We start from the raw sequence: 27,945 nt of genomic DNA, 5'->3' as shown, positions 1-27,945 counted from the left end.
AAATGGAAGCTTTTTAGTATAGAGTGTAACGCTTAACACTTACGTAAACACTAACGTAAACCACCAAATACCCATAGTGACTAGAGCACGACTAGAGTGTACACATTGCCCTCTCACGGCCCCTCTGTCCCTCCTCCCGCGAAGCCGCATGGGCCGCATGTCTTGAGGTGGCGCGGGATTTCGTGTTTTGACTGCACGCAAACATGATTTCTACCGAAGACATTCTCTCTCTCAGTTCGTGCAAATCACTAAGCGATGTGAAAGAATTAGAGTAAGTTCTGACGAAAGTGGAACCGACTGCACGTTTTACCGTAGGAATTGGACTAAAATATTTATGGCTTGTATGATATTAGTGACCACTTGTTGGTGACCAGCGATGAAAGTGGTTGTGGAAATTGTGATTGTGCTGAGTGATATATTGTTGTACGTGCGTGTTAACTACATGAAACATCTGGAAGCGAGTCTTCAATTTACGTGCAGAAAAACAAGCTGCCTTAGGTTGTACCAGGCATAAAAATCAAGGAAGCGAACTTTCAGTTCACACCAACCGTGCGAAAACATTTTTTCTTTCCTTTTTTTTTTTTTTTTTTTTAACACCGCGCTGAGTTAGTACCAAGTTACTTGTAATATAAATTAACATTTAACTGGGTTATTTGCCCTATTCCAAGCCTGTAAGCCTTTTTGGATGGTCTCCGATTGTTTTCAGTTGGCTCTGGTTGAACAGTTCTTAAACTAACAATTTTTCTTCCCCCCCCCCCCCCCCCCCTTTTTTTTTTTTAAGCCTGAGCAATAGGGACCTTAAAGTGTTGGACCCATGCTGCTTTAAGGGACTGAAAAACTTGGAGAGCCTCGATGTGTCAAGAAATTCGCTCAGAGATATCCCCAACCTTGGCCTTCCCAAACTTCGGTGCTTGAATGTGGAGGAGAATTTGATCAATGACTTGGCCTTTCTAAAGGACTACAGTGAATTAACTGAGCTGTTGGTTGCTGGTAATCCCATCCTTGTAAGTTCAAAAATTTTGTCTTCATACTATCGATTACTTTCTAACACATGCTTTTGGCTTGTCTGCTCGATGCAAACTCTTCTAATTTGTAATACGGCTTAATTGAAACAAATTTTGAAATGCTGCCTTGCTTTCAGTGCATTTTCATAACACTTAATTTGAATGTGTCACTACGTTTTTATTCAGACTTTGTACACCCCTGTGCGAAGCATTAGTAAAATAATGCGTTTTCTGCGTCCAAAAGCAAATGTAAAAAAAAAAAAAAAAGGAAAAGAGAGAGTTGAAGATATGCATAGAGCATACTTCGTGATGAAAATATGTATAACATAAAAATGTGTTGCAGTTGCATGTGTTGACACAAGCAGTCGACTGCAAGTGACAGATACAAGACCTGTAATCGCAAAACTTCCTTTACATAAGACCGTTTCCTTGTTGGCCAGTGTCTAGATACTCGCTGCTCATGACAGGAGCTGCGTTTACATAAATGCAATGATGACGCATTGCTGATCTTTTTTTCCCTCATCGTGGCATAAAATTTGCTGCCTAAGATGTGATTGCTATTGAACGTAGCTGAAACCCTGCCTAGTGAGCATTGCACTTTTGTCATAAAAATCTTATTATAGACTCTCGTCTTTTGAGAGCTGTTGAGTTTCACTGGCATTACAAAATACAATGATAATCATCTTAACTCCTTAAGGCATGTCTTAGGCGCAGAGGACATGTTGTGATTGCTTCTCTGACTTCTCCTTCCCTCTTTTTCTCATAAACAGTCAGCCGACAAGAACATTGCCGTATCACTCCTTCCCAAGTTGGTTCTGTTGGACGGAGCCGACTGTCAGCCTCTGAGGAAACTTGAAGCCCTCGGCGACAAGAAACTGTTGCCTCAGGTAAACATCTGCAGGGTGTCTAGTGACTTGTGTGTAGTTTTGACGTGCCCACTCAGTGAAAATCGTTGTTGAATGAGATGCCAACGAATGTCGAGCTGGGGCGGCTTGAGCAGCCCGAGTCCGCTTCGTTGTTTTCCTATTGCATACCAAATCGAAATCGATTGTCTGTTAAAAGCATGCCCTTTGCTTCCAACGGCACAATGCCACATGCGCTGTGAAACTGATAGGTGAAGATGCTTATCGCAATAGGCTTAGCGGCGATAGTTGTGAACGCGCGTGTGACAAACCCCAAAAAGGTTTGCCGGTACCGGAAAAGAAAACTGAGTGCACACCAGCATTCTCACGTAACACGGGTACAGCATGCCTCGTGCCTTATCTTGTTCACAGGGGATCTAGGGGCCGGAAAACATATCATACGATCGCAGTTTGATGATTTACTGAACATCGGTACCGAAAGATTGTGTTTTCCGGGAACGTATTAACCAGTGAAAAGGAAGCATAGCTGTATTAGGACATTTTTCTCTGTTCTCAATCATGAACGTTGGCACCGGGAAATCGTGCGAAATGGGATGGTATCAACGAGGTTCTACTGGGCCGGTATTTTGTAGTATGCCTTTCCGATGCTAATGCCTTTTCGCGCTTGGTCAGTGGTCAGAGCGACGGTCCGTTCACATTATCAATGGGATCTGCTGGCCGTGAGCAGTGGATGATAAGACTAGTATAGAATAAAGCATAACGCATCGCTACAAAATACCGGGCCTGTACTCGGCATATCGCCACCTTATTTTGTTCTCATTTTGTTTGCATTTTTGCTTACCGTACTTATCACAAAAAAAACATGCCACCCCTACCCTTCTCACTCGTAATGTTTCATGCACTTTTCTGGATGTTTGTATGTCTCTAACTGTTTTCCCGTCAACAGGGGTCTTTGGGTAGTCTATGGTCCAGACTCTAGTGGGTAGAGCATCAAGCTGCTGTGTTAAAGGAACTGTTCGAATCCAACTATTGGATCAACTTGCGTCACTGAGTACACGACACTGGCTATATGCCACTCTTCAATCATTGTCTTTCTTGCCAACTTGGGTCACTGTATATGTGCCCCTCTTTAATTACAAAAACACATAAAAGTCCTTTAAAATTTCTTCGGAGCTGGGCTAAATCAAAGCAGCATCATTATATTCAGACAATCTTGTCTGAATGTATATTTAGACATGCGCCATTTGTGGACTTCGAAGTGCCACTGCTAGATGTTGCAGCGTGTAAAGAGGGATTCATGAGAGGGGAGCATACACGCTTCATACATGACAAGTTTCGGTGCTGGCAATACAGAGTGTCACTACATTGCTTCAATGCTAATTGCAATAACATAGACACTCATCGCGAGATGGGTTCTGGTGGAATTTGTTTTTCTCATTAAAGGTGGCAACCCCATCACTTATGCTGTAGTATGACAGCTGTTCACTGTCCCTGATGTGTAGCTACTAAACATCTTTCTTTTTTTTCCCCAAGTTTGACACACTTCTAAATGTGGAAGGGTTACTAGTACATTTTCTTGTGTTCCTGTTGCATTCCGATATGATAATAAACATTAAGTTATTTTTTTCTTCAACGTCCATTTGTAATGTTGTATGACTAAAGTAATGGGTCTTTCGGCGGTTTTGATCATTCTTAATGCTTTTCTTTTCGTGTTTCGTGATAGAATTAGTGTTGCATTCTTTTTGAGATTCTGGTGTTTCTTCAGCAGTTGCTTATTTTGTGTCCTCTCTTCCTATGACTTCTAGTTTTTCTTCTTTGTTTTCTTTTCCTTTCTTTATACATATCCCTTTGTTCTGTTTCTGCCACATCTTGATCGAGGCCAATGGAATTGAACCCACTGCAGCAGCCTGTCCTCCCTTTTTAGATCACTGTACCATTTTAGTTATGATTTCTGCATAAATAATTTTTGTGGTGATTTCCTAGCATTTATGCTCTATCCACACAATTATTGGTAAGGCAAGCATAAGCACACTGGATTAGTAAGTCTAAGTCCTGACCTTGAGTACCTTACCTTGAGGCTTGTGAACGTGTTGGAGCTCATCTTGGCCTGTATTTCTGCAACTTGTAAAGTCCTGGTTGTGCTTTATTAATTCGGTAGCCTGCAGCCTGTTTGCTGAGAGGTGACCTCTGTGCGTTCAGTTTTTCTTCCAGCAATCTGAATTTTTCTGTTTACTTGCACATGGTGTAAATAAAATATGCTACCTTTCCTTGCTCAGATTTCTCGAATCTGGGAATCCACATTCAAGGACAATCTTGTTCCTGGAGCCAGTGATGAAGAAGTCGGAACCGTGAAGAAAGATTTTTTGAGGCACCTGAGAAGAACGCATTTTGAATGCAATGAATTTTCAGTTAAGTTCAAGAAATTTAAGGTATGTGTATGATTCGGTCATGCTTATGCTTTTCTGGGTCTCAATGACTACAGTGGTTTTCACGAATTACATTCGGAAACCGACATGTGTAGAATAACAGTTCTAGAATCGACATGTGTTAGAATAAGCATGTGTTTTTGCATTTTTATCTCCTTCCTCTGATAGCAGTGCACAAGTACATTTGCGCATGCTGGTACCTTCCCTATGAAAGTGAAGCTGTCTGCATTGAATAAATTTAGTTGTGAGTGACACTGTTTCCTGCCCTAGTCTTATTTCAATTTGATTCACGTCCTCTTACATCGTAATTCGTGTGAACCAACTAGCCCAGCAACAAGTAGTAAAATGTGGCAGTGGCTCACTTTGAATTTCTTTCAGTGAATATCTGGTAAGGATGTCTGCTCATTTTACTGAACCCAAGGTATTATGTAATAATTTTCAGCGTTCTAGCTAAGCATGAAAAAAAGCAGGCTGTTTCCAAGTGTCACACGAAAGTGCAAGCTGTCATAAAGCAAGAGACTTGCACTAAAATGCACTATCTGCGTTTTTACGTTTTCGTGATGTTTATTGAAGTGCATGGACTTGTTCTCTAGCTCATGCAATGTTTACACATGGGTGTTATTCCTGTTTCATTTCAGGTGGAAACTCTTGGGGGAGAGCTGTTTGAAGAGGAAGTGCAACGAATTCGTGCCAAAGCCTCAAGCACCCCAAAGAAGAAGCCAGACAGGCTCAAGTCCTCAGAGAAGCCTGGTTCTCCTTTTAGGAGAGTCGTGTCTACCATAAAGGTTGAACACGATTGTGAGCCTGTCAGAAGCAAATCTATCGTAGATGGCTCTGACATAATCGTGAGCTCTCCCCGACGCGGGACACGAGGTTTGAATAAATCGGCCGAAGTTGATGGATTGAATGGCTCCCCTCGAAAGCGAGTTGCATCTCCAAGGAAAATCCTGCTCCTTGAGGATCGTAAACCTGTGCCAAGCATATCCAGCTTAGATGCAGACAGCAGAAATGCAAGCTTGCCTCAAGCTGGTACAGGTGAATTGAATGGGTCAGCAAAAAATGGCTCGTTTGATAAGGTGCAACGGCCATGTACGCCAAGGAAAAAGCTGAAATATGAAGTTGCTCCTTCAAAGGAGGAAAAGGTATGTGTTTTTCATATGTAGCTCATAAGCGCTGAGTTGACGCCTTTTGTGTTGTAGTGGCAGCAAGTTCTAATCCTGTGCAGGGGAGGAATTCCCTCATTTCTGTGCTGAACTTCGTAGATTTTTTGAACTTGGTGTCTTTCAATGAAAATTTTATCAAAGATTGTTCCTTGGTGCATTGCAGCCATTGTTTTGAAACAGCACGGCTGACAGTTCTGTGGTTTTGTAGGTTAATTCATGAATTGATCTTAAACATTGGACTGCACACATCCAGTACGCAGCGTGTTCTCATGGGAACGGTTTTTCGGGACGTAATGCACTCGCTGGCACGAATAAGTGGACCAGCAGGTGATGGTGTAGGCATGAAACTTTGGTGCAAGTACAGGCGGTATCGAAGTACAACCTCGTTAATACAGAGGCCAGGCTATGTTCATAAATGAAATTTTCCATAAAATGCACTGTCATGTTTAACTCATTGGAGCATTCTTTTATTGTCATTAGGGTGCTGAGCACATTTCTAGCTTTTTCCATTTCCCCATGCATGTTGAGACAGCCACTGGACAGCACAATAGGGGTTGTGTCCATACGAGTATATTTATGATCCTCTGGGTTATTTGCATAATATAGGACTGTATTCGTGCTTTCTTTTTTATGTTAGGTTGGCCTTGGGCATCAAAAATTCGTATAAATTCTTCATTAAATATCTTTATCACTGCATTTTATTGTGTGATCTAATATAATTTTGTTGTCTTATCAATATCTTTGAAACCGTCAGGGTAAGACATGTCCCTTGCTCGGAAAGCTCACTTGGGAAGCTCACTTGTGCTCCAGGATTCCTTATAATTATTACAATTATCACCATTGCACTGTCACCACAACCATGGTAGTCGTGTGCATTGGCCTTTTTGAGTCACACTACAATAGCTTCCGTACTGATTAGAAATAATACCATTTTTGATGCTATCAATTTGGTTACTATGCGAAAAACCATCTTGCACTTCACAGGTGGCACTCGAAAGGTTGGTAGAAAAAAAAATTTGTAATAAATTCTGGGTTTTAATGTGCCAAAACCCCAATCTGGTCATGAGGCATGCCGTGGTGGGGGACTATGGATTAATTTTGACCACCTGGGGGTTCTTTAACGTGAACCTAAGTCGAAGTTTGCGAGCATTTCTGCATTTCGCCTCCATCGAAATGCAGCCACCGCGGCCGGGATCAAATCTGCAACCTCAAGCTCAGCAGTGTAATGCCATAGCCACTGGGCTACCGTGGCATGTCAGTTTGGTAGAACAAATGTTAATCTGATTTAGTAATGAAAAAGGGAACCAGAGATTTAGCTAGTACTTCTTTTTCGTACTCACCAACTCACAGCGTGATGTTTTCAGTGTTTCACAATGATACTGTCTTGCAGGGAAGTGTGAAAGGGGCTGAAGCGCACATATTTCTTCGTGGCCATTCTCAAGACCCTGGCGACTCCGTAACTCAAGTGTGGCAGGCCGCCTTTCAACCAGAGAGTGGAGAAAATGGTGTGCATTCCTTCAGCTTTGTCTGTTTGTGCGCATGCATGCACACATGCCTTGTTTGTCGAAGTGTCCCCATTCCTCTCAGCCACTTAAAAACACATGCAGGAAATATTATTGTGATCTGAGTTTCTTTTTGTGTTTCAGGTCACTGCACCAGTTTAATAATTCAAAGTAGACTTCAAGATGCAACAGCCACGCATGATTCGAATTGTAACAACACTCAGGTAAAACCTGAAAAAAAAAAAATAATAAATAAAAGGAACACTAAAGAGGAAACAGTGTAATTGCATACTAACTGATAAACTTGAATATCAACTAGTTAAAATGCTTTCTGCATTGCTTTGGCAGTAAATAATGGCTTTTTTAGAAGGAAGAAAAAAAATGAAGTCCTTTGCATAGGAGAATGCCCAAAACTGTTGACTTGAACTGTTTATATTAAAATGCAATTCACTCTATTTTTATTATTTATCCTTTAACTAGCCACAGCCAGGCACTTCCAAATCCTGGCCTTGTGATCATTTTGATGCTTGCTTGCTTGTCCTTCGTGTTCCCTGGCGCTGCTTGCAAGCCTCAACAAACCAACTCGCACAACAATATGTTTTGCTAAATCTTGTACCACGTCGAGAGCTTTTGTGAGAATTTCAAGATAGTGTCGCCATTTGTCTTTAACTTTTGATGTCTTTCCGATGTACCATGCCTCTGCTGACGTTGCAACTAATCTTTTCAAAGTTCCCTGTATTGCAATGCCACATTCTGGATTAACTTCAGTGCCCCCTTTAAGATGATGAACTATGCAGGTTAATGCAGAAATGTGTATGTCAACTGAGGTGTTTGTCATTTTATGACATACCTAACGAGTAATGTGCATAAATGCGCATAGTTTGAAGACCTTTTTTTTTTTTTTTTTCTGTGACTATGCCATAGATATTGTGCGCAATTGACATGGACTGTGTTGGTTCAACTTTCAGATCTCTCACCCAACATTGTTGCTACTTGCGGTGGTAGGGTTGTGAACTTTATCGACTGCAGCACAGGAACTATTGTGAAACGCTACAAGAGTGCCAACCTCAAGGAGGTAAGGGAATACACACATTTATAGCTTCATATTTCTTGCATATACTTAGACGATGAGCAACACAAGCTGAGAGTAGGAGCCAACGTTTCAACAATCGTATACTGTGCCGAGGAGAGCATATGTTGCCTTGAAAAAGAAGCAAGTCCACTTGTTGAAACGTTGGCTCCTGCTCTCACCTTGTTCTTGTGTTGCTCATTGTCTTGAATTCCCATCTCCCGTGTTCCCCGTGTTTTCCTTGCATATACTTAGTATGATAGCTATGACAATCCAATAAACATGGGTCTGTTTTTGCCTTTGCACGTAAGGTGTTGCTTCGTAATGAAAGCATTGACTGCAGAGCATTTATTAGTGGAGCAAAGAAAAGTTCGGATGCATAAAAAGTTCGACATTTCATGGAACAATTATCTTTTCTGGGTGCGCCTTCTGCACATGCGCAGCCACGTCACCATTACTATTGGGGGTCGTCCGCTCTACCAGCAGCGCCCTTTGAGCTGTGAGACTGCAAATGCTGTGCGTATGCCTCGCGGATGTAAGCAAGAGCGATGCACTGCCGTAGAATGTGTGACTAAGCATCACGGGGTCGTAATGTTAACATTTCCAGCTGCTGTCGTTTGTGCTCTTAGTAAATTGAAGTGGGTGCAGTAGGATGCATGAATGCTGTAAACACGGGCTGGTGATGCACATACTGCACAATAAACGAGGATAATAAAAAGCAGCTGAAAGTTGGCAGTAGGTGTCTCCCCCCTTGTGATTTTTGTTGTTTGCTGCATACACCAGACGAAGCAGGCAATGTGCATAGCATGTACACAGTGTGACCATGTGACATCTGGCGTCGCAAAAGTGCAAATTCCCGCAGGAAAAAAACATTTTTTTCGATTTCAGTGACTGCCGCTGAGGGTACTGTTCCATCATGGCAAAGGCCCATTGTATTGTTGCATTTCTAAATTATGGATACTTTCTCCTTATGGGTAGTATATGCTTGACTCTTAAAATGTAACATTTGGCAGAATTCTTGCTTAGGAGAAAAATAAAAATTCTGGCTGTTCGATTAAAAAATTCCGGTAGATTTGCAGAACTTCTAGTAGCTGCACATCACAGACAACAAACAGCTGTAATGCAGCAGGTTGCAGCGATTACACATTCGTAATCGAAATTAGCACATCAATTCAGTTTTGAATATCAAGTGTTCACATATTCACTGGCCGGCTACGAAGTGTCGCTTATTTGAAATAGTTTCACTTGTTAAAGGTCAACTGCAACAAAATTTTACTTTGGCAAAATAATTGTTAATGAGTACACATGAGCACCCACGAAATGGCTCAAATGAACCTTGTATGCTGACTATGTATGTCCAGCTCTGTTTTGCATTAAAAAAAATATATACATACATATATATATATATATATATATATATATATAACTTCCTACATAAAACATGAAGACATAATGTCGGCTCACAGATATCTCTAAAGCACAACGATCTTTTAATAGAATGGTCAATTGTATTTCATGCATTCTTTCATTTACTTTACTTTCTCCGATTTAGCCATTTGGCATGTTTCACGGGGGGGGGGGGGGGGGTGTGCTCGTTCTCGGCTAATCATCCAGAATGGGTATGCCCCACTGTGGCACAAGAGGTACAGAATCCCTAAATTTAGCATGACATGTGTCATCCTTTTCTGTGCATACACCTGCCACCAGCAAATTGTTCACGTCGCCGTTTATTTATTTGTTTCGATACAAATATTTGCCTGAAGGCATTACAGTTTCTGTAAAGTATTTAATTAACTGCTCTAATTAAGCTTCGTTTCGCATAGATTCCAACATTGTTGTTGGATTTTTACAAGCTTTTTTTTTTTTTTTGATCGGTAAAGATGGATGGACTACAGGGGGGGGGGGGGGGGGTGTAGTCTAAAGGAGCTGAAAACGTAGCAATGTTTGACAGCTTCTACTCAGCCACTACGACCCAAATACGAAGAAAAAAAAAATACTGCGCAATTTGTGACGCCACGCTGATGTATCAGCACTGACGTTTCAGTGCGACATTTTTTAAAATGTAACATTTATCTTTATTTTCATTTCAAGTGACCAACCTCTTACCACGACACTAACCAAAGAAGAGTTCTGAAGGAACAATTCATCAGTCTAGACTAATTTAGAGCGATTAACAGAGCGATTAACAAGTACGAGAACATGTCTTCCTCTGTAGGAGTTTTTCTGCCTGGCATGGACAGTGCTGCCCATTGGCGGGCACCCCAGTGCCGTGCTCGCCGTGGCGGGCAAGGCACACGATGTGAACCTCATCCACCCTGAGCAGCTTGTCTGCTACAAGTTGTTCGAGGCGCACAGCAAGTACATCAACTGCCTGCTCTTCTGCCCCAACCAGCCTACGTGGCTGCTCAGTAGGTGGCTCCGTACTAACCTCCAGAGTTTGCAAGCTGCCTTCTCTTTGGACAACATGTTTCCTTTCGCAGATCTTCGTTAATTGTTGCTGTCAGTCACATTACATTTGCCTGCTTATCAACTTTTCAAAATTTTTTTCTAAAGTTTACAAATGTGGCCTCATTTTACAATTTTATAAATGTTGCATCAATATTTACGAGAAGTAAGTTCTGGTTGTGGACAAGTTCCGCGCGTCAGTCTCTGAACCTTCAGTTGGAAATCTTATGATGATAAAAGGACACCAGACGGGTACTTGCTCTGCACAAGTTTATGCAGACACGCTCCTGAAGCTGGCGAAATCAGCAACTGCAGAGTCGTTGAAATAGGCACTGTGATTTAAAAAACAATGTATTCCCTGTAAGTCTCTGCTGTTCTAAGTTTGCTGCTGCCTCTGTGCTGTGTCTAAAGGCAAATAATCTTTAATGTAGTGCACGCACACCCCTCAGTATTTGTCTACTTGGAGCAAAAAGTTTTTTAAATACATGCTGTTCCTGCAGTGTTCCTGCAAATAGCAGGCTGCAATGAGCCAGAATTATGAGCAACCAATGTTTCACGCACCAGCTCACCACTCACCACATTATACTGTGGTCATACTCCTCGCACTGTGAGGTCTATCGCGACGATTCAGAAATTCGTAATCATTCACTGTAGCTTGATAGAGTGTTGGAGTAAGCATGAAAGAGAATGCATTGTACTTAACATATTTTACCCGTAATTTTTTTCAAAATTTGTGTCACCCTGCAATTCGGATGAGTGACAGAAAACGTTATGGTAACTCAATGTGTAGTAAAGCTTCACCTTTAGACTAGTAAATGCAAATGTGGCTTGTTGAATTCCTACGTCTTCTAAAAAATAGAACAACTTGCCACCTTGTAGGCAGTGGAATTGGTGAAGCTTATTACGTATCTCACTTCTGAGGTGAACTCTAAGGAATGTCAAAATTTCTCTTATCAAATGTTAACATTAACAGAGCTTTGGTTAACCTCTGGTAACTACGTAAAGGCACCTGAACCATTGAACTTATAACAGAATTAAACTTTACAGTGTCTGTCTCGAACGGTTCCCACTGAATAGCTAACACCAGCCACCTTGGTAGTCCTTTGGCATGCTAAAAACTCATAATTTCCAAGCCCCTAGCAAAACTAGAGGTGTTATAATATGGCAAGTGGCAAGGTTTTTTTCTTATTATTTTAATGAACAAGCTCTAAATCAATTGCCATTGAAAGATTAAGTCTCTGGTATTCACACTTGCTCGTGAACATGCCAATGTGAATTGAAAAACTCAACCTACGACAGTTAAGCTGTCAATGCTTTTGTGCTCATGCCATTTTTTTATGGATTAGTAATCAGCATTTTATTCATAATTATGGGAATTCAATTAGTTTTTGATTTTTGAGTGACTTTACATATAATGTTCCAGGTACAGTGAATGGTTGGCCCAGTCACAACTTTACTACTATAATTTCGTTCTATTATGTTAGATATTGTGCGATTGTGGCTCTATTTTTCTCCACCTTCCTTTTGCAAGCCCAATTACAGTGAAGTTTAGGTGCAAAGGAGAGAATTCACACGTCCACCTGTTCCTTATAAGTTGGCCTTATTAGCTGTAACAAGCTTAAGTGTCTTTGAGAACCTTTTTATTTTTTATTTTTTTTCTTTCGTTCTCACGTTTTGAGCGAACTCCACATTAACTCCTGGCGGTCATTGCCTCCAGGTGGAAGCATTGATGACAACATTCACCTATGGGACATTGGCTTGCCCAAAGCACCTGGCTACCAAACAAAAGTTGTGTATGTTGCTTTGTGTTTATTTTTCTCCTTTAATTTACCTTTTTTTACTGCTTGTCTCCTGCTTTTGTTTCTTCCCTTGCCTCTTCTCTTTCTATAGAAACACTCAGTGGCACAGAGATTTCGCTCTCATCCCATTGGTTCCCATCTCACCTAATTGGGCAAGGCGCACCTGTTGAGTTAAGATGACTGATTGGCCTCTGCGTTTATTTCTATGTGGTACCTGCCCGGCTACACTGTTATATATTCTTACATTGTCTCACCATAGAACCTATCTTTGGTAGGCTTCTTCCGTTTCATCCCTATCCTAAGGTAAGCTATAGTATTAGTAAATTACACCTCTGCAGTAGCAAAGCAACCACTCTTAACATGAGAGGAGGCTTGACAAGCCAGAAACAATGTGAAAGCAAAAGACGGTGGTGACATCGCCCTAAGTTTCCCACACCAGATAGACCGAATGTCATGAACTTCAGCAACATCTGCTTGGATCTGGTTAACCCTTTAAATGCCGATGACGATTTAACCTCGTCATGAACTTTCCACAATTTTTGCAAATGTGTATATGTGCAGTTGTAATTTCGACAAAGAAATAATACTCAATGACTTCTGCTAATTTTTTCAGCAAGACCAGTAAAAATGCAATAGAGATTTCTGGTGTCGTATCTTTTAGAATAAATTCTGCACTACAAGAAAATTTTTCGAAAATTTTCGCGGCAGTTGCGGTGTTAACGGCTCATCAGTAAAGGAGCCCTACATTTCATTCTAAAGCTATCAGCTACAAGTTTTGAGAACATTTCGAACTTTTGAAATATGAATATGATTATTCGAAGTTTGAAATATGAATTGAATATTAAACACTAACTATTCTTATTCGTATTCAAAAATTAATTGTTTGATATTTTCAAATTCAATAAGCCAAATATTTTGCAACATCTTGTTACTGTTCTCCGTCGGCTAAACAATGTATCGTAAATTATCACAAGTGAAACGAGAAAAGTTTTTGAAGCAATGCAGATACAAGATGAGTATCGCAAGCTTTGTTTTCGTTTTCGTGGAGGAAGCCTACATGACAACCCCTGATTTTGCTTGTCGTCTGTCACGTAATGTTTTTGGCAGTCTTGTCATGTAGCAGTTTTACAACCAATGAGTGTTTCTTTGCAATAGGGCTTTTTACATGTGCTTACTGCACACGAGTCTTTCAGCAGATTTTTTTTTGCAACCATTTATTTAACATTGTTGAAAAGCTACTCATACAACAGCCATTCATCCTTAGCTTGTTTGCGACCAGGCTTCATGCAATTTTTTAAGTGACAATTAAAGTTGTGTTTAAAACTGATCCAAATTGCCCCTGATCATTAGGTGTCTTTTTCTTTTTACAACTCAGTGAAAGCATTGTGTACCTAATTATGTCTAAATAAACGATCCAGCTGTAAATATAAGTGCCTACATTTGACTATTCGATACTTACTATTCGTATTCGAAAAATATTATATTCGCCTAAATCTAGCCAAAATAGCTTGAATACGAGCAAATACTTCGAAATTTGTGACGTTGCACTGACGCACTGGCACTGATGTTCTGGCCCGCAGTGCGAAAAATTGAAGCCTGGCCATCATTTTCTCAATCAATCTTTTTCCACCAAATGAATGTGAATAGACTATTCAAAGACCATTACTGGTCTAAATCTGATTTAGTGTTATTCTTTAGTGTCCCCTTAAGGTATTTCTCAATGATGTATTGGTATGTGTTATTATGCCAATTTTGTTTCCTTGTGACACCTTCTCAATTTTATACATAGCTCTTGTCTCTTCTTACAACTTACCCATACAGTATATATATATATGTGTGTACGTGTGCGTGTGTGCGTGTGTCATCTTTTATATCATCTGAAACAGTGTCATTGTACAGTACCTGCAACTTGCATAGGTTTTTTAAGGTCTGTGTTGATGAAAAGTGACAATAAACCACCATGCTCGCCATTATAGAATGATAGCCTTCGCAGTATTCTCGCTTTCTCATGATGCCGCATTCTACTAGCAAGGGGCATTTTTAATTTCCATTGGGACGCTGTTTTTGTGCATAAGTGGGATCTCTAGCATAAGTTCTGCAGTACGACTGCATTCTTTTTTTTTTTTTTAGCATTATATTGCACTACAGCAATCGTGAGTGAATCAGCACTATGATTCAGTGAAACAAACTCTGCATACCTTGTGCAATAAACTGTGTGCTGTGTGTATCATATACTTTATGCAGTGATTTTGTACTGCAGCCTGTCATTGCTGAACGTTGATGCGCAACAACATGCACACCCCGGCATTGTTTCCTTTAGGAACCTGCTCACCCTGAAACCAAAGTGCGAAATTCTCCAACTGTGTGTCAGCACTCAGAATGAGCTGCTCCTGGCTGCCTGCCATGGTGGCCTGTTTGGCTGGAAGTTTGACCAAAAGTCGCTTGTGAAAGTTGACAGGTTTGTACCTGAAATGCTTTGCACCCAATCTGTTCTGGCTAAAGAAAGACTTGGGCAGGTGATAGTAGACCTAATGTAGCCAGGCACCTAGAATGAGAAAGGGAGAAAGCAGGCTTGCACTTTTTATCCTGTGTATGTGTACGAATGAATCAGGTGGTCAAGTACCATGGTCCTGTAATTTGGTGGTTTCATGACAAATGTTAAGGGGGAATTGGGGGGGGGGGGGGGGGCTACAAGCCCAACTTGATAAGGGAAAGATACTGATCTTGCATATAATGGCAACAGAGAATGTTATTCTTAGTGTGCTTCTGGTTTGCTGTGTATGCAAATCATGTTTTTCAATCATGTTCTTCACTATATTACAGGTGAGGAACGCGGGGTGGAGGATGGGAAAGCTGGGCCTTTTACATATGGAACGACTCCATCTCAAGTAACTAGGGCCAATATTTTGTAACGATGCCTTTTTCAATACTAATGCATTTCGGTGCTTTTCACGTTCATGAGCAGCTGCGCGTTGGGTGGAGCGTCGCTTGATCACTCACAAACACGAAAAGTGCCGAAAGGCATAACGTCTGGAAAAGGCATCGTTACAAAATTGTGACCCAGGGTGGTGGTGAGGTGCGAATACAGCTTCATTTACAGAAACACCCCCTGACCCCCCTCCCCTAGCCTCTTTCCTTTAGCCTCTGATATTACCGTTCCTATTTATTTTGAAATGTACTTGAGAACGAGACTTAGAAACATTGAAATTTTACACAGCGAGCATCCATCACTGGAATTTAGTGACATCTAGGCCAAATGCTGCCGACTTCTGATGCAGACATCTACAGTTGGGGAGTGATTGATTCATGGCATTTACCTTGCATGGCTTTACAACATTTGCAGGTCACCAAACATAGAGTTCTGCTTGCCAACAAAAGATGGAGCCTCCATCGAAGAGGAGCCTGTTGTTGATGGCTTGGTGCTGATCGAAGATGACATGATCGGTACGAGTCTCTCATGGAGCACACTCAAGCAGGCATTCAAACTTGGAGAATCTTTGTAAAATGATCCTGTTGCAAATTTGGCTTGTACTGAGAGGGTCACAGCTGTGCATCAGCTCAGTACAGCCGCTGCTTACAGTAAATACAAGAAGTTTAACCATTAGAAAGAGCAGCCAGTACTGATAATTTGTTTGAGCATCCTTGTGTCATGCACTGTTGTCTATGCAGTTTTCTTACATAACACTAAGCTTGTGCAAATTTTCTTTTCAAATATTATGCTATTCGATGTTTGCTTTGGCTCAAATTTCAGTACTGGAAGTTTTCAAAATACTATTCAAAATGATCGGATATACATATTTTTTCCACGTATAAGTCGGCCGCACCCCCAATTACAACATCCCGGAAAAAAGAAAAATATATATATATCCACGTGTGTAACTGACGGAAAGAACTGCGTGCAATACCCAAATCTTCGTAAAAACAGTTTGCATTCGCAGATGCACAAATCGCCTACGTTGTATCTTCAGCCAGTAGCTCTGTTCCCCACCTCGGTGATGCTGATGGCGCAGAACTATGCCCTAAAGGTGGTTTAAAGGCAACACGGCTCACTTACTGCCGCTGTAAATAGATTTGTGTCACTATTCGGCACTAAGCCAAAACTTTAGTTGCCGACACCTGGCGAAACAGTGCTGGTTAGGCCTAACAACCAAGGCAGGCACAGCAGTGGACGGCAAACCATAGTGGGAAGTTTGCCACTCATCAGTGATCGGGCACCAGATTACACATCCAGGCTAGACTAAAGACTGCAAAAGTGGCCAGTGTGCCTGCCAAGTTCGTCTGTGCACTTACAGAAGCTGAATTTGTGTAACGCTGCATAAACCGCTGGTGTTGCATAGTCAAGGTCGCATTTCACAGCATCGCGACAATACGATGGGCGAATGCAAAACGCTTCCGCAGCCTCAACCACAACAAAATTTTAAGTAGACTGAAGCACAACAGCTAGATCGTGTACTATTGTTTAATACTGTTTTGAAGGGTGGGGGTATGAGTGTAACAAATGACTTGCGGCACATTTTCGCTTTTTCCAGTCAGCAAGTGTTCCAACAGTGGCATGATTGGCATGTGGAAGCTGTCCAATCATGTGGCTTCCATCAGAAAGTTCTCCCAGAAACTGCAGAAAGTCAAAGTGGAGTACAGGAGCACATTTCTCTGGAGTGACACCAAGGTTGACTACTTTTACCCATCAGCCACGGCTGGTGAGTAACCGGACTACTTTGGCACTTATTGCAGGGAACCACTATATTTACTGCACTCGGCAACGATCTTGTCTGGTTTTTATACAAGCCCTAAAAACACTTTTGCAGCACCATGGTGCACGAGGCAGCTGTAAATGAGCAACACTGGCAGCTGTTAATTGTCTACTATGTGTATCTGCCAAAAGTTGCACAGTGCTTTCGAAATTTTCCTTTACAAATCTTGCCTTGTCAAGCAGAAGCCCTTCATTATCTTGCTTCCAACAAGCTACAAAAGTACTTGCATAATGTATTTTATACATACTTAATTTTAGATATTGGCAAAGAAACATCACAGAGGATCCTTGACATCAGAATATATATGGTTTCTTCATGACTTTGCCAAATTAAGATGGGCTATTTGCTAAGCCAAGCCCACAACTTTGAACAGCTAAACCCCCTCCTCCTAATTTCTCATTTATATTTCCCTTGTGTTTGAGCCACACCACTAACTTTAGGAGGTGAACAGTGCAATCATCCTGTGGCCATGCTAAGTTGGTCATCACGCTTGCAGCACACTTTTCATGTCGGGCTGGTGTGCCAAAATTACTAGAATCAGTGAAAGCAGATGCTCGAGTACTTTCTGTTTGAAAGATGCAAAGGATTCAACAGCCAGGCATGGGTGTTGTGTGTGTTAATGTGATCACTGTGTTTATCATAATTATCACTCAGCACCTGTAGTAGTGTGCCAGGTGATCGGCCAGGCTATATCTCCAGCATATCATTAAAGCTTGTATCTCTCTCTCTGCCAAGATGTTATTGCCTGCGGTGACGACACTGGGACCATATGGTTGTACAACGTTGGAAAAAAAGGGGCAACATTGGTGAAGCCCGTGGCGAAGCTGACATGGCCCGACAAACTTGAGTGCAGTGACCAAGTCTCCGTGAAAAAAAAGGATGGAAAGGTATAATACATAAAGCGTTACTTACCAGTTGTGACAGAACATTTTATGCTCATCTCAATGCCGATCTAAAGCTGTTCAGAACTCTTGTTCTAGAACAATATTTCTTTTAACATTATATTTTCAATTTTTTTTTTCTTCCTTTCAATGAAGGTCCAATGAGAAAAAAAACAAAACAAACTGGCAAGTGTCAGATTATTCTAGATAATTTACTCTAATACCAGTTTGTTCTGGTACTCAGGAGGGTGCAGAGGAATAACTAAGCAATACTGCTAGCACAAACAGGCTCCATTGATAAGGAAGCTGGATCATCACTTCCACGCCCGGTTATTCTTGTAATACAGCTCTAAAGCTTAGAAAGGCCAAAGTGTGCTCTCTTACAACCACTCGAATATGCCAAATATGTGCAGTGTTCCTAAAACTTCAAAAAATATGCCAGTACATACTTTAAATTCGAGTCAACGAGAATGACAACCTAAGCTTACAGCAAACCTTTCATGTCAGGCTGATGTGCCATAATTACTGAAAGCACATGATATATACTAGTACTTTTTATCTGAAAGACTTGGGGGATAACGTATTCAACAGTCAGGCATGGGTGGTGTATTCTTTTCAAAGCCATAGCAAGAGCCCTTGCAAAATATAATTAACATTCCATGGCTTCCGAGTGTATGGATGTTCAGTTTTTGTTATTACAGTTTGTTAGTTTGCTATTTACACTTACACTCGTTATTTGATGTAAAAAATCTTATATCATATTTTTGTTTATATTTTCAGGTTAATACAAATTCAGTAAGGCTAAGTTCTGATGGCGACTACATGGTAGCGTGCACAGATATCAACATTGTGTGCATATGGAGGATCACACGATAGACCACCACTGTAAGATCTGTTTTACTCGAAGTGCTGCGTGCATGGACTACAAGTTTCACTTCTGTTTCAGATTTTAGCAGGAGACTGCACTATCACCAGATCTTGCATCAGATGGTGAAATCATCATATTATTTTTTTATTCATCATCTCATCAAATAAAACAGCACCCACATACATTTTCGCTTGCTTGCTTTATTTTCTTGAACAAGGAAAAACAATACCTTGCGAAAGAGGAATATTGCACGTGCTTCGCACTAAGAAATAACCGTTTGTACCGCAGTTAATACATATGTCCTCCGAAACAACATCATGGAATGAATAAATGCAAAGGGAGATCGAGTATCCATACATTGAACAAACAGCCTACAGGTAAATGTAAGCATTGCGCTTCTTTCGTACTTCTGGCCACGAAAACCCAACTCTTGCCACTTGCTTTCCCTAGCCTGCAACCTGTGCTCAAGGCACAGCAGAGTGAGCTTGATCGATATCACAATAACTGTTGGGATTGGTATCACAAGAACTCCTGGGTCACGACTAAGTACCATACTTCTACTAACAACTAAATTATATATAAAAAAATTCGGTCGTTTGATGCTTCAACAATACTACACTACACTGGCTCAAATTTAAGATTTTTTGCGTGTAGGTCAATGCAAACAACAGTTCACAGAAGGCCTCAAATCCAACATTGAATGTGGACATCAGTAGCATAAGCTAATAACACATGAGGAGCAGACAGCTGTAGTGTACGAAAATATAACCTTTCTGTCTAAGCTGAGTGGTTCCCATAGAAAAAAATTGAAAGGGGGTAACACACCTCTACATGACAGTAGCGAGTCTTTATGAACAAGGTGTTGCATATGCGACCTCCCTGTGCGTGCCGATAGCCGTGCATAGTTTTATCAAAGAGCACAGCTGTCGCAGAGTATATACCAGTTCGGTGCAAAGCACAGGTTGTCATGAGATGCATGATTCTAACCGGAGTTCTCTTCCGCCAGTCATTACCAGTGGAGATGGTCTTGTCCGCGAATTATATTTGACGATTATTAACATTAACATACACTAATCGTACCGCAATCAGTCTATTGCTAATCCTATTTACATTAGGAGTGGCAGCCACCCATGTGAAGTCTTCAGCTGACAGCTGCCTTAATCTGCAGAAGAAAGTAAGAGAAACAAGGAATGAGATCATAGTTATAAGATCAAGGAATAAACAAGAACATGCAAGTATATTCTTGGATACTTTACGGGCATATGTGCCGAGTATTTTAGATGAGAAATGCTAATGTTCAGTGTTAGTCACACAGTCGAACCCACTTATAACAATATTAAAGTGCCAAGAAAATCCCAATGTTATAACTGGGTAGCATGAAAAAAAGCAGAGGGGACAAACATTTTATTTAGACAGGAAGAAGCATAGTCGACCCCACTTGTAGCATTACCGGCTTTAACAATACTCGGATGTAACAATTAACTTTTGTGTGCGTTCTATGATAATATAAACCACTTACTACAATGTTCCCCTGCTGCATTATTGGCTATAACAATTAAATCTGGCTGCTGGGTGTTAGCACCAAAAATAAAAGGAACGCAAAGTCCAGGAAAAGAAAAAAAAAAAATGTGAGCCGCTTTGCCATACCTTTTTTTGTGCCATGCACACCTGTGCACTACACGCCTTCGTCACTCCTCTCCGGTCTCCCTTCCAACCCTCCAACATTGGCGAGTGGATGGAAGGGAGAGAGGCGCGACGAAGGCATGCAGTGCGGGGCATGAAGGAGGGTGTGGCACAACGGCTAGTGACTTTTCTTTTCTTTTTTCCGAAGATCTCTGTCTTTCGGAAAAACTATCACTTTTGCATGACTTGGCATAGCACGCGTGGGTGTATACAGCCGACAGCGTTTCTGGCACTGTGGTAGCAAGCTCGTTATTTTCACACAATGCAAAGAATGCTGTCGGTATTTCGATGCATCTGGTGCCAAGTTACGCGAAATCTCACGAAAGAGATATAGTATCTCCGAAAATGATCGCTTGAGAATGCCACCCCTGGCACATGTCCTAGTCCTTAAAGGGACAGTAAAGAGAAACACTAAACTCACTTATTTCGTTTTTAAGAGGTTTATTACTATAAGAGAAAAAACAAGGCCACATGTCCTTTTCTTAAATTTCGTGCCAATACTGCTGTGCCAGTACATAGTGCATCATCAAGGATACCGAAGTATTTTCTCGTATTTGGGCCATTGCGTCACGGTAAATGTTCTCAAGACATGCCATGTTTAGTTATTGGCTTCTTTAGAACGCAGTGTAGTCCATCTTTACCAATAAAATATTAACTAGGCCCAATAAGGTGTCATCAATGCCAATGACTTCAAGGCGATGGCGCGGAAACTTCAAGGTGAGATCACCATCCGATTCTTCTGCCTTTTCCAGCTTTTTATACTTCATCTGAAGGTAAGATGGGCTGTTTTGGTATGGCAAAAGTGTAGCTTACAGATTCAGCTTAACATGTTCCCTTTAATGGCACCTTGTCACCGCTGGGTAATGTACCTTTCTCAAAATGCAATGACACTTCCACATTGAGCTGCAAGGCACCTCCACTGCACTGTACTAGCTTCAGCTAGCACACCTATTTTGTTCATGTTGCTATTTTGTAGTTCTTCTCCTTGGGTATCTGTGCACAATTGCCTTTATTTCACATACAAAGCACGACCTGCCACTGTTCTCATGGGGGCCATGTTTTGTCTTTCTTTCCTGTTTTATTTTTTTATGCTGTGTGAAATTGTGAGAATACTTTGTAAACATATAGTATGTGCAAAAATGTGCCATTTTACCTAGTAAAAAACACCTATAATTCTATTTGTTCAATCACGTGCTTGACACTTGTATACACTCCTGTTGTATGTATGAGAAGGTTAAGCAGCCTACTAGTCATTCTTTACCTTGGTTTCAACATAAATTGGACCACTGAGAGTTAAGGACTTATGTGCACTAGACTAATTAATTTCCTTTGCTTTGATTTACAACTGTTGATTATGCTAAGTTTGGATTTCATGAACAAATTAAACTGCAAATGCCTTTGTTATAAATCAATTAGTGGTGCATTTCCGGCTTCTGCAGTGCCAATTCTTAATGAGGGAAGCTAGAGAACAATTTTAAGTTGTATTTTTTTGTTATTACCGCTAATGCTTTTCTCAGCATAGCACCCACAGGCAGCAATGCAAGGTTCGCTATGCACAAATAGTAGCTAGTACATTCATTACTTCCATGTTTGCTATTGCAACACTAGATACCATATTAACTGAACCCATTCAAAACACTGTCCTAAAACAGCTCAGTTGTCTCATATGGTGGTTTGACAGGACATTTTGAAAACAGCAAACCGCCCTGACATGCAACAGCATGCTAAGGCAGGTACTGTTTGTACTCACTCTTATGCACAGTGTCAATGTCAACATTGTTTATGAACTGTACAGCCAATGCAGCATGAACAGGAAAAAAAAAAAAGTTAAAGAAAGGTATAAGCTAAAACGAGCAAAAGTTGAGGATTTCAGTACGAGTGTTCTGACAAAGACATTTTTCAACTGAGTCTGTTGCCATACAGGCATGCACAAATGATGGCAGCTGCCACAAGTATCAGTATCATAACCATTACTATTGCTATCGGTAGGCAGGTGTCATTATAATCAGTATTGGCCTTTGTTATTACCGGTACGGGCCACTTGCTGTGATTTGGTTACAAGAAAGAAATCGAATGAAAAAGAAATCCTTACTTAAGACAGCCAGTGTTTCAGAACAATTAAAAATACCGCAGAACTATTTATCAGCTTTTAAAGGGACACTAAAACCAAATATTAAGTCAAGCTAAGGTGATAGAATAATACTCAAGAACATCTAAGGCATCAATATTATTATGAACAGAGCTTTAGTAATTGAGAAATAGAAGTAAATGCAGGACGCAATTTGAGACTCTCCCTAATAATAGCCCGATAGCACAGGCACTCCTTGTCATGATCCTGTCCCTAGTACTCAACCACTCGTAACACAGAGATCACTGTATTGTATTTTCAGACGAAAGAAAATGCTATCTGTCCAGTTCTATTCCATTTTTCGAAAAAGAACTCATTGATGTTACCCTTGACAACAATGCCGACAGTCGAAAGGTTTTGTTTTCGCTCGACTCGGCACCACCCGTGCTTTCGCGTTCCCGTAGTTCCGTTATCGCCTAGTGCTGCATTGGTTTCACTGGCTTGCGAAATTCACACAAACTGCAAGTAGCAGAGAATGCCACGTCCATGTGATGTCGCGGGATGCCTGAACAGTCCATGCCACTTGACCAAGACCAGCTACAGCGGCAAATCCAATGCTCTGCCTTGGCTCGGCTTCTCCATGGCCGCGAATTAGTTTTACGCAAGAGATTGTAGCGCCGTCTGTTGGGTGCTGTTTTACTCACTAATGGCAGTGAACGGTGGGGATGGCGTATGCGACGTCACCACACCCCGATTGTGGGCGGGTGATTTGAATTGCGCCAAAGGTACGAGGACCCTTCGAATGCGATTTTCTCTTAAACTAAGTCTTTTCTTGGCACGAAACAAGTGCTGTGCGGTTTCTGGAATGGTATTTTAACAGACCACATTGACTTTGGATTTGTCTTTAGTGTCCCCTTAAGTGCTGAATTGTAGGTGGCAACAATGCATGATAACTCTCAGAATGCAAACTTGTGTCACAGTGATTTAGTACAAATTCCACACACTTTTGAGCCACCCTGATGGCAATGTGAGCTTGCTAGTGATCTTTCAACATAAAAGACATTTCATGCTGGTGATTAACAGAATCAAAGAGATGCCACCATGTTGGGCTCCTAACATAAAAGCAAAATTAATTCAATTCCAGAGTTTCACGTGCCAAAACCACAATCTGATTAAGAGGCTTATTGTATGTAAGGGGCTCTAAATTAATTTTGACCACCTGGTTTTTTTTAACCTGCACCCAATGCACGACACAAGGGGTTTTTCGCATTTTGCCCCAGTCGAAATGTGGTCAAGGCAGCCAGGATTTGATCCCGCACCCTCGAGCATAGCAGCGCAATGCTATAGTCGCGCTAAGCCACCACAGCGAGATAATATAAAAGCACTGGGACTATGATGTGCAATGCTTATGGCTCCATGCGTACATAGCAAAACAGTAGTACAGATGTACCCACCCACAGCACGCGTGTGTTGGCATCACCATGCACAACGAATAGAAAATACTATTCTGATTGAGTAACAGCGCAGGTGAAACATGTAAGGGGAAAGAAACAAACTACATACACACTTGTGTAGTCATTCATTCGTAACAAGCCTGCCTCATATTTACAGAAGAATGCTAGCATGCAAGTGATGGCCCAGCATTTCTATGACGCCTATGCCAGTGGACTAATTGAGCATACACAAGTGGCCAACAGGAGTGCTGATTTCCATCTAAATCGTCACAGGAAAAACAAAATTGAATTATATCCTCTTAAGACCCCTTGTACAGTACATTGCACATTGCCTTCAACTTTCTTTCGAAATTCACTCGAAGTGATTACGCAGAATATTCACTCTGGGTATGCAGTACGGTGCCATGTGCAGATTTAAAGAAGTGGTTTACTCATATTCTTGTCATCCGCTTTTGAGAAATTTTACAATTGCTCTAGACCTCTGTGTCATCCCAGACAGCCGAAAGCAACCTCGAGGTGTGTTTCAAGTCACTGAGATTCCATGAAAATACCGTACGCGACAGCAACATGGCAATATACTACACGTAGTTCCATCTTCATTTCGGCGTTAAAGCAATGAAATGCAGTTTTTACCACAGCAAACACGAGGAGATGATGGAGATCGTTATTTTTTCATGTACATGGAGACGGAGCTTTTGGCATCTAACAGTGTTATTTAAATTTCAAAAATTGTTTTCAAGTTCATAACATAACAGTAGACAATAAAAGCCACCTTGAAGAGCGATTATGTCCCATTATTTCGGGTCTCAGGAGGATATAGCACAAGTACTACACGAAAAAGTTAACACCCTAAACTAACGACGACTCCACATCATCACCAAACAATTTATGCTGAAGCTCGCTAAATACAACTTCTAAGTTTCAAAAGAGTCACTGAAAAGCTACGAGAAGCACATGTGGTCGTATTTTTACAAACAGATGAAGCCTCTGAAATTTTGTGAGGCGGCTACTCATGATATCTGAAAAGGACAATGGCACTCCTATCTGCCATAGAATTTCCTACAAAAATTACCACAGGTAATTCTGCAGCTAGTGTCTGCGGGAGCTACTGCACGTACAGCAGCATAGGAATGACGGTTAGTGCATAGACCTGCCTAAACTTCCATCCTCCTGGTTTTGCACGGCTTTGCGACATTGCGAACTGATAAATTTCATCAAAATATTGCATGATAAATGTAACATATTGCAGCGATTATGCTTGCGCGTAGAGTAAATGCCTTGTGCATTTAGAAAAGCTAATAAGTGCAAATAAAGCACAGTAAATAAAGCCGCAAGAATGTTTAAGCCAGAAGCACAAAAATCAGACAAATTCACGAACTAACCATCATTTCCATGGTAGCTGAATGATTGAAACGCCAGGGTTCCCTCTAGTAAATTTAGTAGGAAGCACTACACTCTCTATGTCCTAGCTTTCACCATGCCCTCATACATACCAAATGAACTTTGCATTTTGGTCTACGCTCACCTTGAAGGGCTCGCTCATGCCGAGCACATCAGACTGGCCGCGCAGATAGACCAGTCGGTACCTGCCCGACACCAGCAGCGTCTGGTCGCCAAAAAGCACCCTGTAGAAGACGCGTTCGGATGGTGATGGCTTCTGCGGCTTGGGAACGGCGTCCTGTCCCGCGGTGCTGTCCGTGCGACCGGCTGTGGCCAACGCTCCTACTGATGAACGCCGACCGGGATCCTCGATGGCATCGTCACCCTGCTCCGAGCAGCTTCTTCCTTCCACCGGCGTTGCATTGCCAATCTCGGGAGGTGTGTCGGCATGCACGCTGCCGCCCTCGACGAGGCTGTCGCTTGGCGAAACGCGCGGTGGGGACTGCTGCTGGCTCGACGGAGGCCTCCAGCTGACCGTGGCTTCCCCGCGCTTCCTGGTGGCACTGCTTCCTTGCCTCGCCTGCTCTGCTGCGGCAGAGCTGTCGCCGGGCGGAGTCGCGGCGGGCACGGTGGAGGATGACCGTGACGGCCGATTCTGCCGTCCTTCCGAATTGGGCTCGGGATTGCCTGCCAAGTGGACAATCTCTAATTTCCGATAGCTCCTGGCACTACACCACAATAAGACTTCTTGCGGACAAGCTGGTAAGTTATGAAAATAACGAGTGAACTGCTCAACGCCAATCAAGGACAGAGAAAGAAAAAAACTACACTGCTCATATCTGTCCCGTGTTTCTTCATTGTGCCCTCATTTGCTTTGTGCAGTTTGCTTTTCATTTTGCTGCGTCCGGTAATGATAGCTTATGCCTATCGCCCTCTTACAGGACATTCTTCAAGCAACTCTAACTTCACTGGGTTTAGTTTGCGATCAAAGTAGTTTCAGAGAAAAAGGATGTAGAGAAAGGCAAAGAGGTTAACCACAGGTACTTGTGGTTGACTACCCTGCACAAGGGGATGGTAAGGAGTTAGAAAGAATAGAAGCGTGAACAACATAAAGCACACACACAATGCAGAGATAGCCCACAGCATTCTCCGAGTCTATCATGTAAGCCCCTGGACCTTGGGAATTAAAGTGCAGATACAATCCACTTCCGTTAATTCAACATTGAAGGGACTGACAAAATTTATCGCATTATCCAACGGGTCGAATTAAACAAGATGCAAAAAAAAAATGTTAGGACACACTGCTGATTCATTGACAGTATTTCCTCGGTTCTAACACGCCCCCGAATCAAATGTGTGCCTGCATTCTATGTGTCCAAAGTAGAAAACTAATGCAGCGGTAACATTAAAGCTCCTAAACAATGTAGACATCTGACGCGCACCCAATTTTATAACAAAAGAAAAATGGGCAAGGATCTAATATCTGTTGCGCAGTGGTGGCTAGTTTTTTAAAGTCATCTTTGCCGCAATAAAGCCGTGTTATGTAGCTAACAAATCATAAGGGCGCTGCGAACGCGGTTCCCAGCCTAATTTTCTTGGGGAAAAAAAGGCATTTTAGAATCAGATAAATACTGTAATCAGACATTGTGAGCTACCGTTATTGCTTGAAAATCTTCCTAGGACAGGTCGAAAATAGGCGTTTTCAACAGGAGCCGATGTGTGTTCAACACATTCACTGTCCCCTAAGCTCTGCCGAGACAGACGCTGCCAGTAAAGGGTCACCATAGGGGTCATGCACATGCAGGCTGACTGGTCAAGTTCAAATTATCCAGCGAAGGCCAATTTTAGGATCACAATAAACTTGGGAGACGCTTAGGCTTCGCCTTTAAGAGTAGAACGTGATAGCATTAAAGGGTCCCCAATGGCTTCTGACTGTAATCTTTACCAGGAAACACCTGTGCGAACGCTACGCATGGAGGCGAGCTTTCTGGTTCTTTTTTCTTTCGTTCTCCCGCTTGGCCGGCACCACCGCTGCCGCGGATGGTAGAAATGGTGTACGGCGCTATGATTGGTTGAAAGCCCGCGGCACGCGCCATGCTGTGATTGGTAGACAGGTTCCACTCACAGTCAAGTCATGCTCAACGCCGCTGACGCCGTGCTCACTGCACAATGAGGCCCTTAAGGCTATCGCTTTAATAACGAACATATAGGCCCATAGAAGGCTGGCCGGGACCTTTGGTCAGGATCAAATTAACCGAAAAATCGAATTGACGGAAGTTTACTGTATAACCCACTGTGTGGACCTTCTTTCATATTACAGACAGACACTTTCAGACAATTTCATATTAATTGTGGATTTTAAGTGTTCGACATTATCAGGCACCTACATCCACTGTTATGTGTAGTTCTGATGTAAAACTTCCACTGCATGCAACTAGAGCCCGCCACCTCCCCCCCCCCCCTCCCCCGTTCTTTTCTTTTTCCGTGAGAGCATTTAATGAACCTTGCAGAGGTATTTTGCAGACCCATGAAATTATATGCAGGCGCATAACTTATGGCAAACTCTGAGTGGTGGACAAATACAATTAA

The 27,945-nt window shown here is 41.8% G+C and overlaps 2 protein-coding genes across 9 annotated transcripts in view; one reads left to right on the top strand and one right to left on the bottom strand.

Annotated features, from left to right (window-relative positions):
• Positions 1-111: 111 nt before the first annotated feature.
• Positions 112-18,953, top strand: LOC119446197 (leucine-rich repeat and WD repeat-containing protein 1). Its single transcript, XM_037710558.2, has 15 exons — positions 112-271; positions 782-1,004; positions 1,775-1,891; positions 4,144-4,296; positions 4,932-5,435; positions 6,847-6,961; positions 7,927-8,033; positions 10,243-10,435; positions 12,190-12,265; positions 14,592-14,729; positions 15,615-15,715; positions 16,801-16,968; positions 17,758-17,909; positions 18,684-18,788; positions 18,850-18,953. The coding sequence occupies exons 1-14, from the start codon at positions 204-206 to the stop codon at positions 18,777-18,779; spliced, it is 2,211 nt and encodes a 736-aa protein (XP_037566486.1). The 5' UTR covers positions 112-203; the 3' UTR covers positions 18,780-18,788; positions 18,850-18,953.
• The window catches only part of LOC119446199 (inositol polyphosphate 5-phosphatase K-like), a 33,380-nt gene continuing 24,387 nt past the window's right edge, over positions 18,953-27,945 (bottom strand). For all 8 annotated transcript variants that reach the window (XM_049663985.1, XM_037710560.2, XM_049663987.1 and 5 more), the window contains 2 exons: positions 25,502-26,043; positions 18,953-19,933 (listed from right to left, as the gene is read on the bottom strand). In XM_049663985.1, the coding sequence (XP_049519942.1) occupies positions 19,913-19,933; positions 25,502-26,043 (563 nt within the window). In that variant the 3' untranslated portion in view covers positions 18,953-19,912. The remainder of the gene's footprint in view (positions 19,934-25,501; positions 26,044-27,945) is intronic.

The sequence above is a fragment of the Dermacentor silvarum genome, chromosome 3 (assembly GCF_013339745.2).
Source record: "Dermacentor silvarum isolate Dsil-2018 chromosome 3, BIME_Dsil_1.4, whole genome shotgun sequence".
Taxonomy (NCBI): Eukaryota; Metazoa; Arthropoda; class Arachnida; order Ixodida; family Ixodidae; genus Dermacentor; species Dermacentor silvarum.
The sequence above is the reverse complement of the archived record's forward strand: the minus strand, read 5'-3'. Positions and strand labels throughout refer to the sequence as shown.

Excerpts from the sequence above, each read along its gene's own strand:
- LOC119446197 (XM_037710558.2), top strand. The coding sequence starts at position 204 with ATGATTTCTACCGAAGACATTCTCTCTCTCAGTTCGTGCAAATCACTA. Across the intron at positions 1,005-1,774 it reads TTGCTGGTAATCCCATCCTT|TCAGCCGACAAGAACATTGC; the intron begins GTAAGTTCAAAA and ends TCTCATAAACAG. Across the intron at positions 6,962-7,926 it reads ACCAGAGAGTGGAGAAAATG|ATCTCTCACCCAACATTGTT; the intron begins GTGTGCATTCCT and ends TTCAACTTTCAG.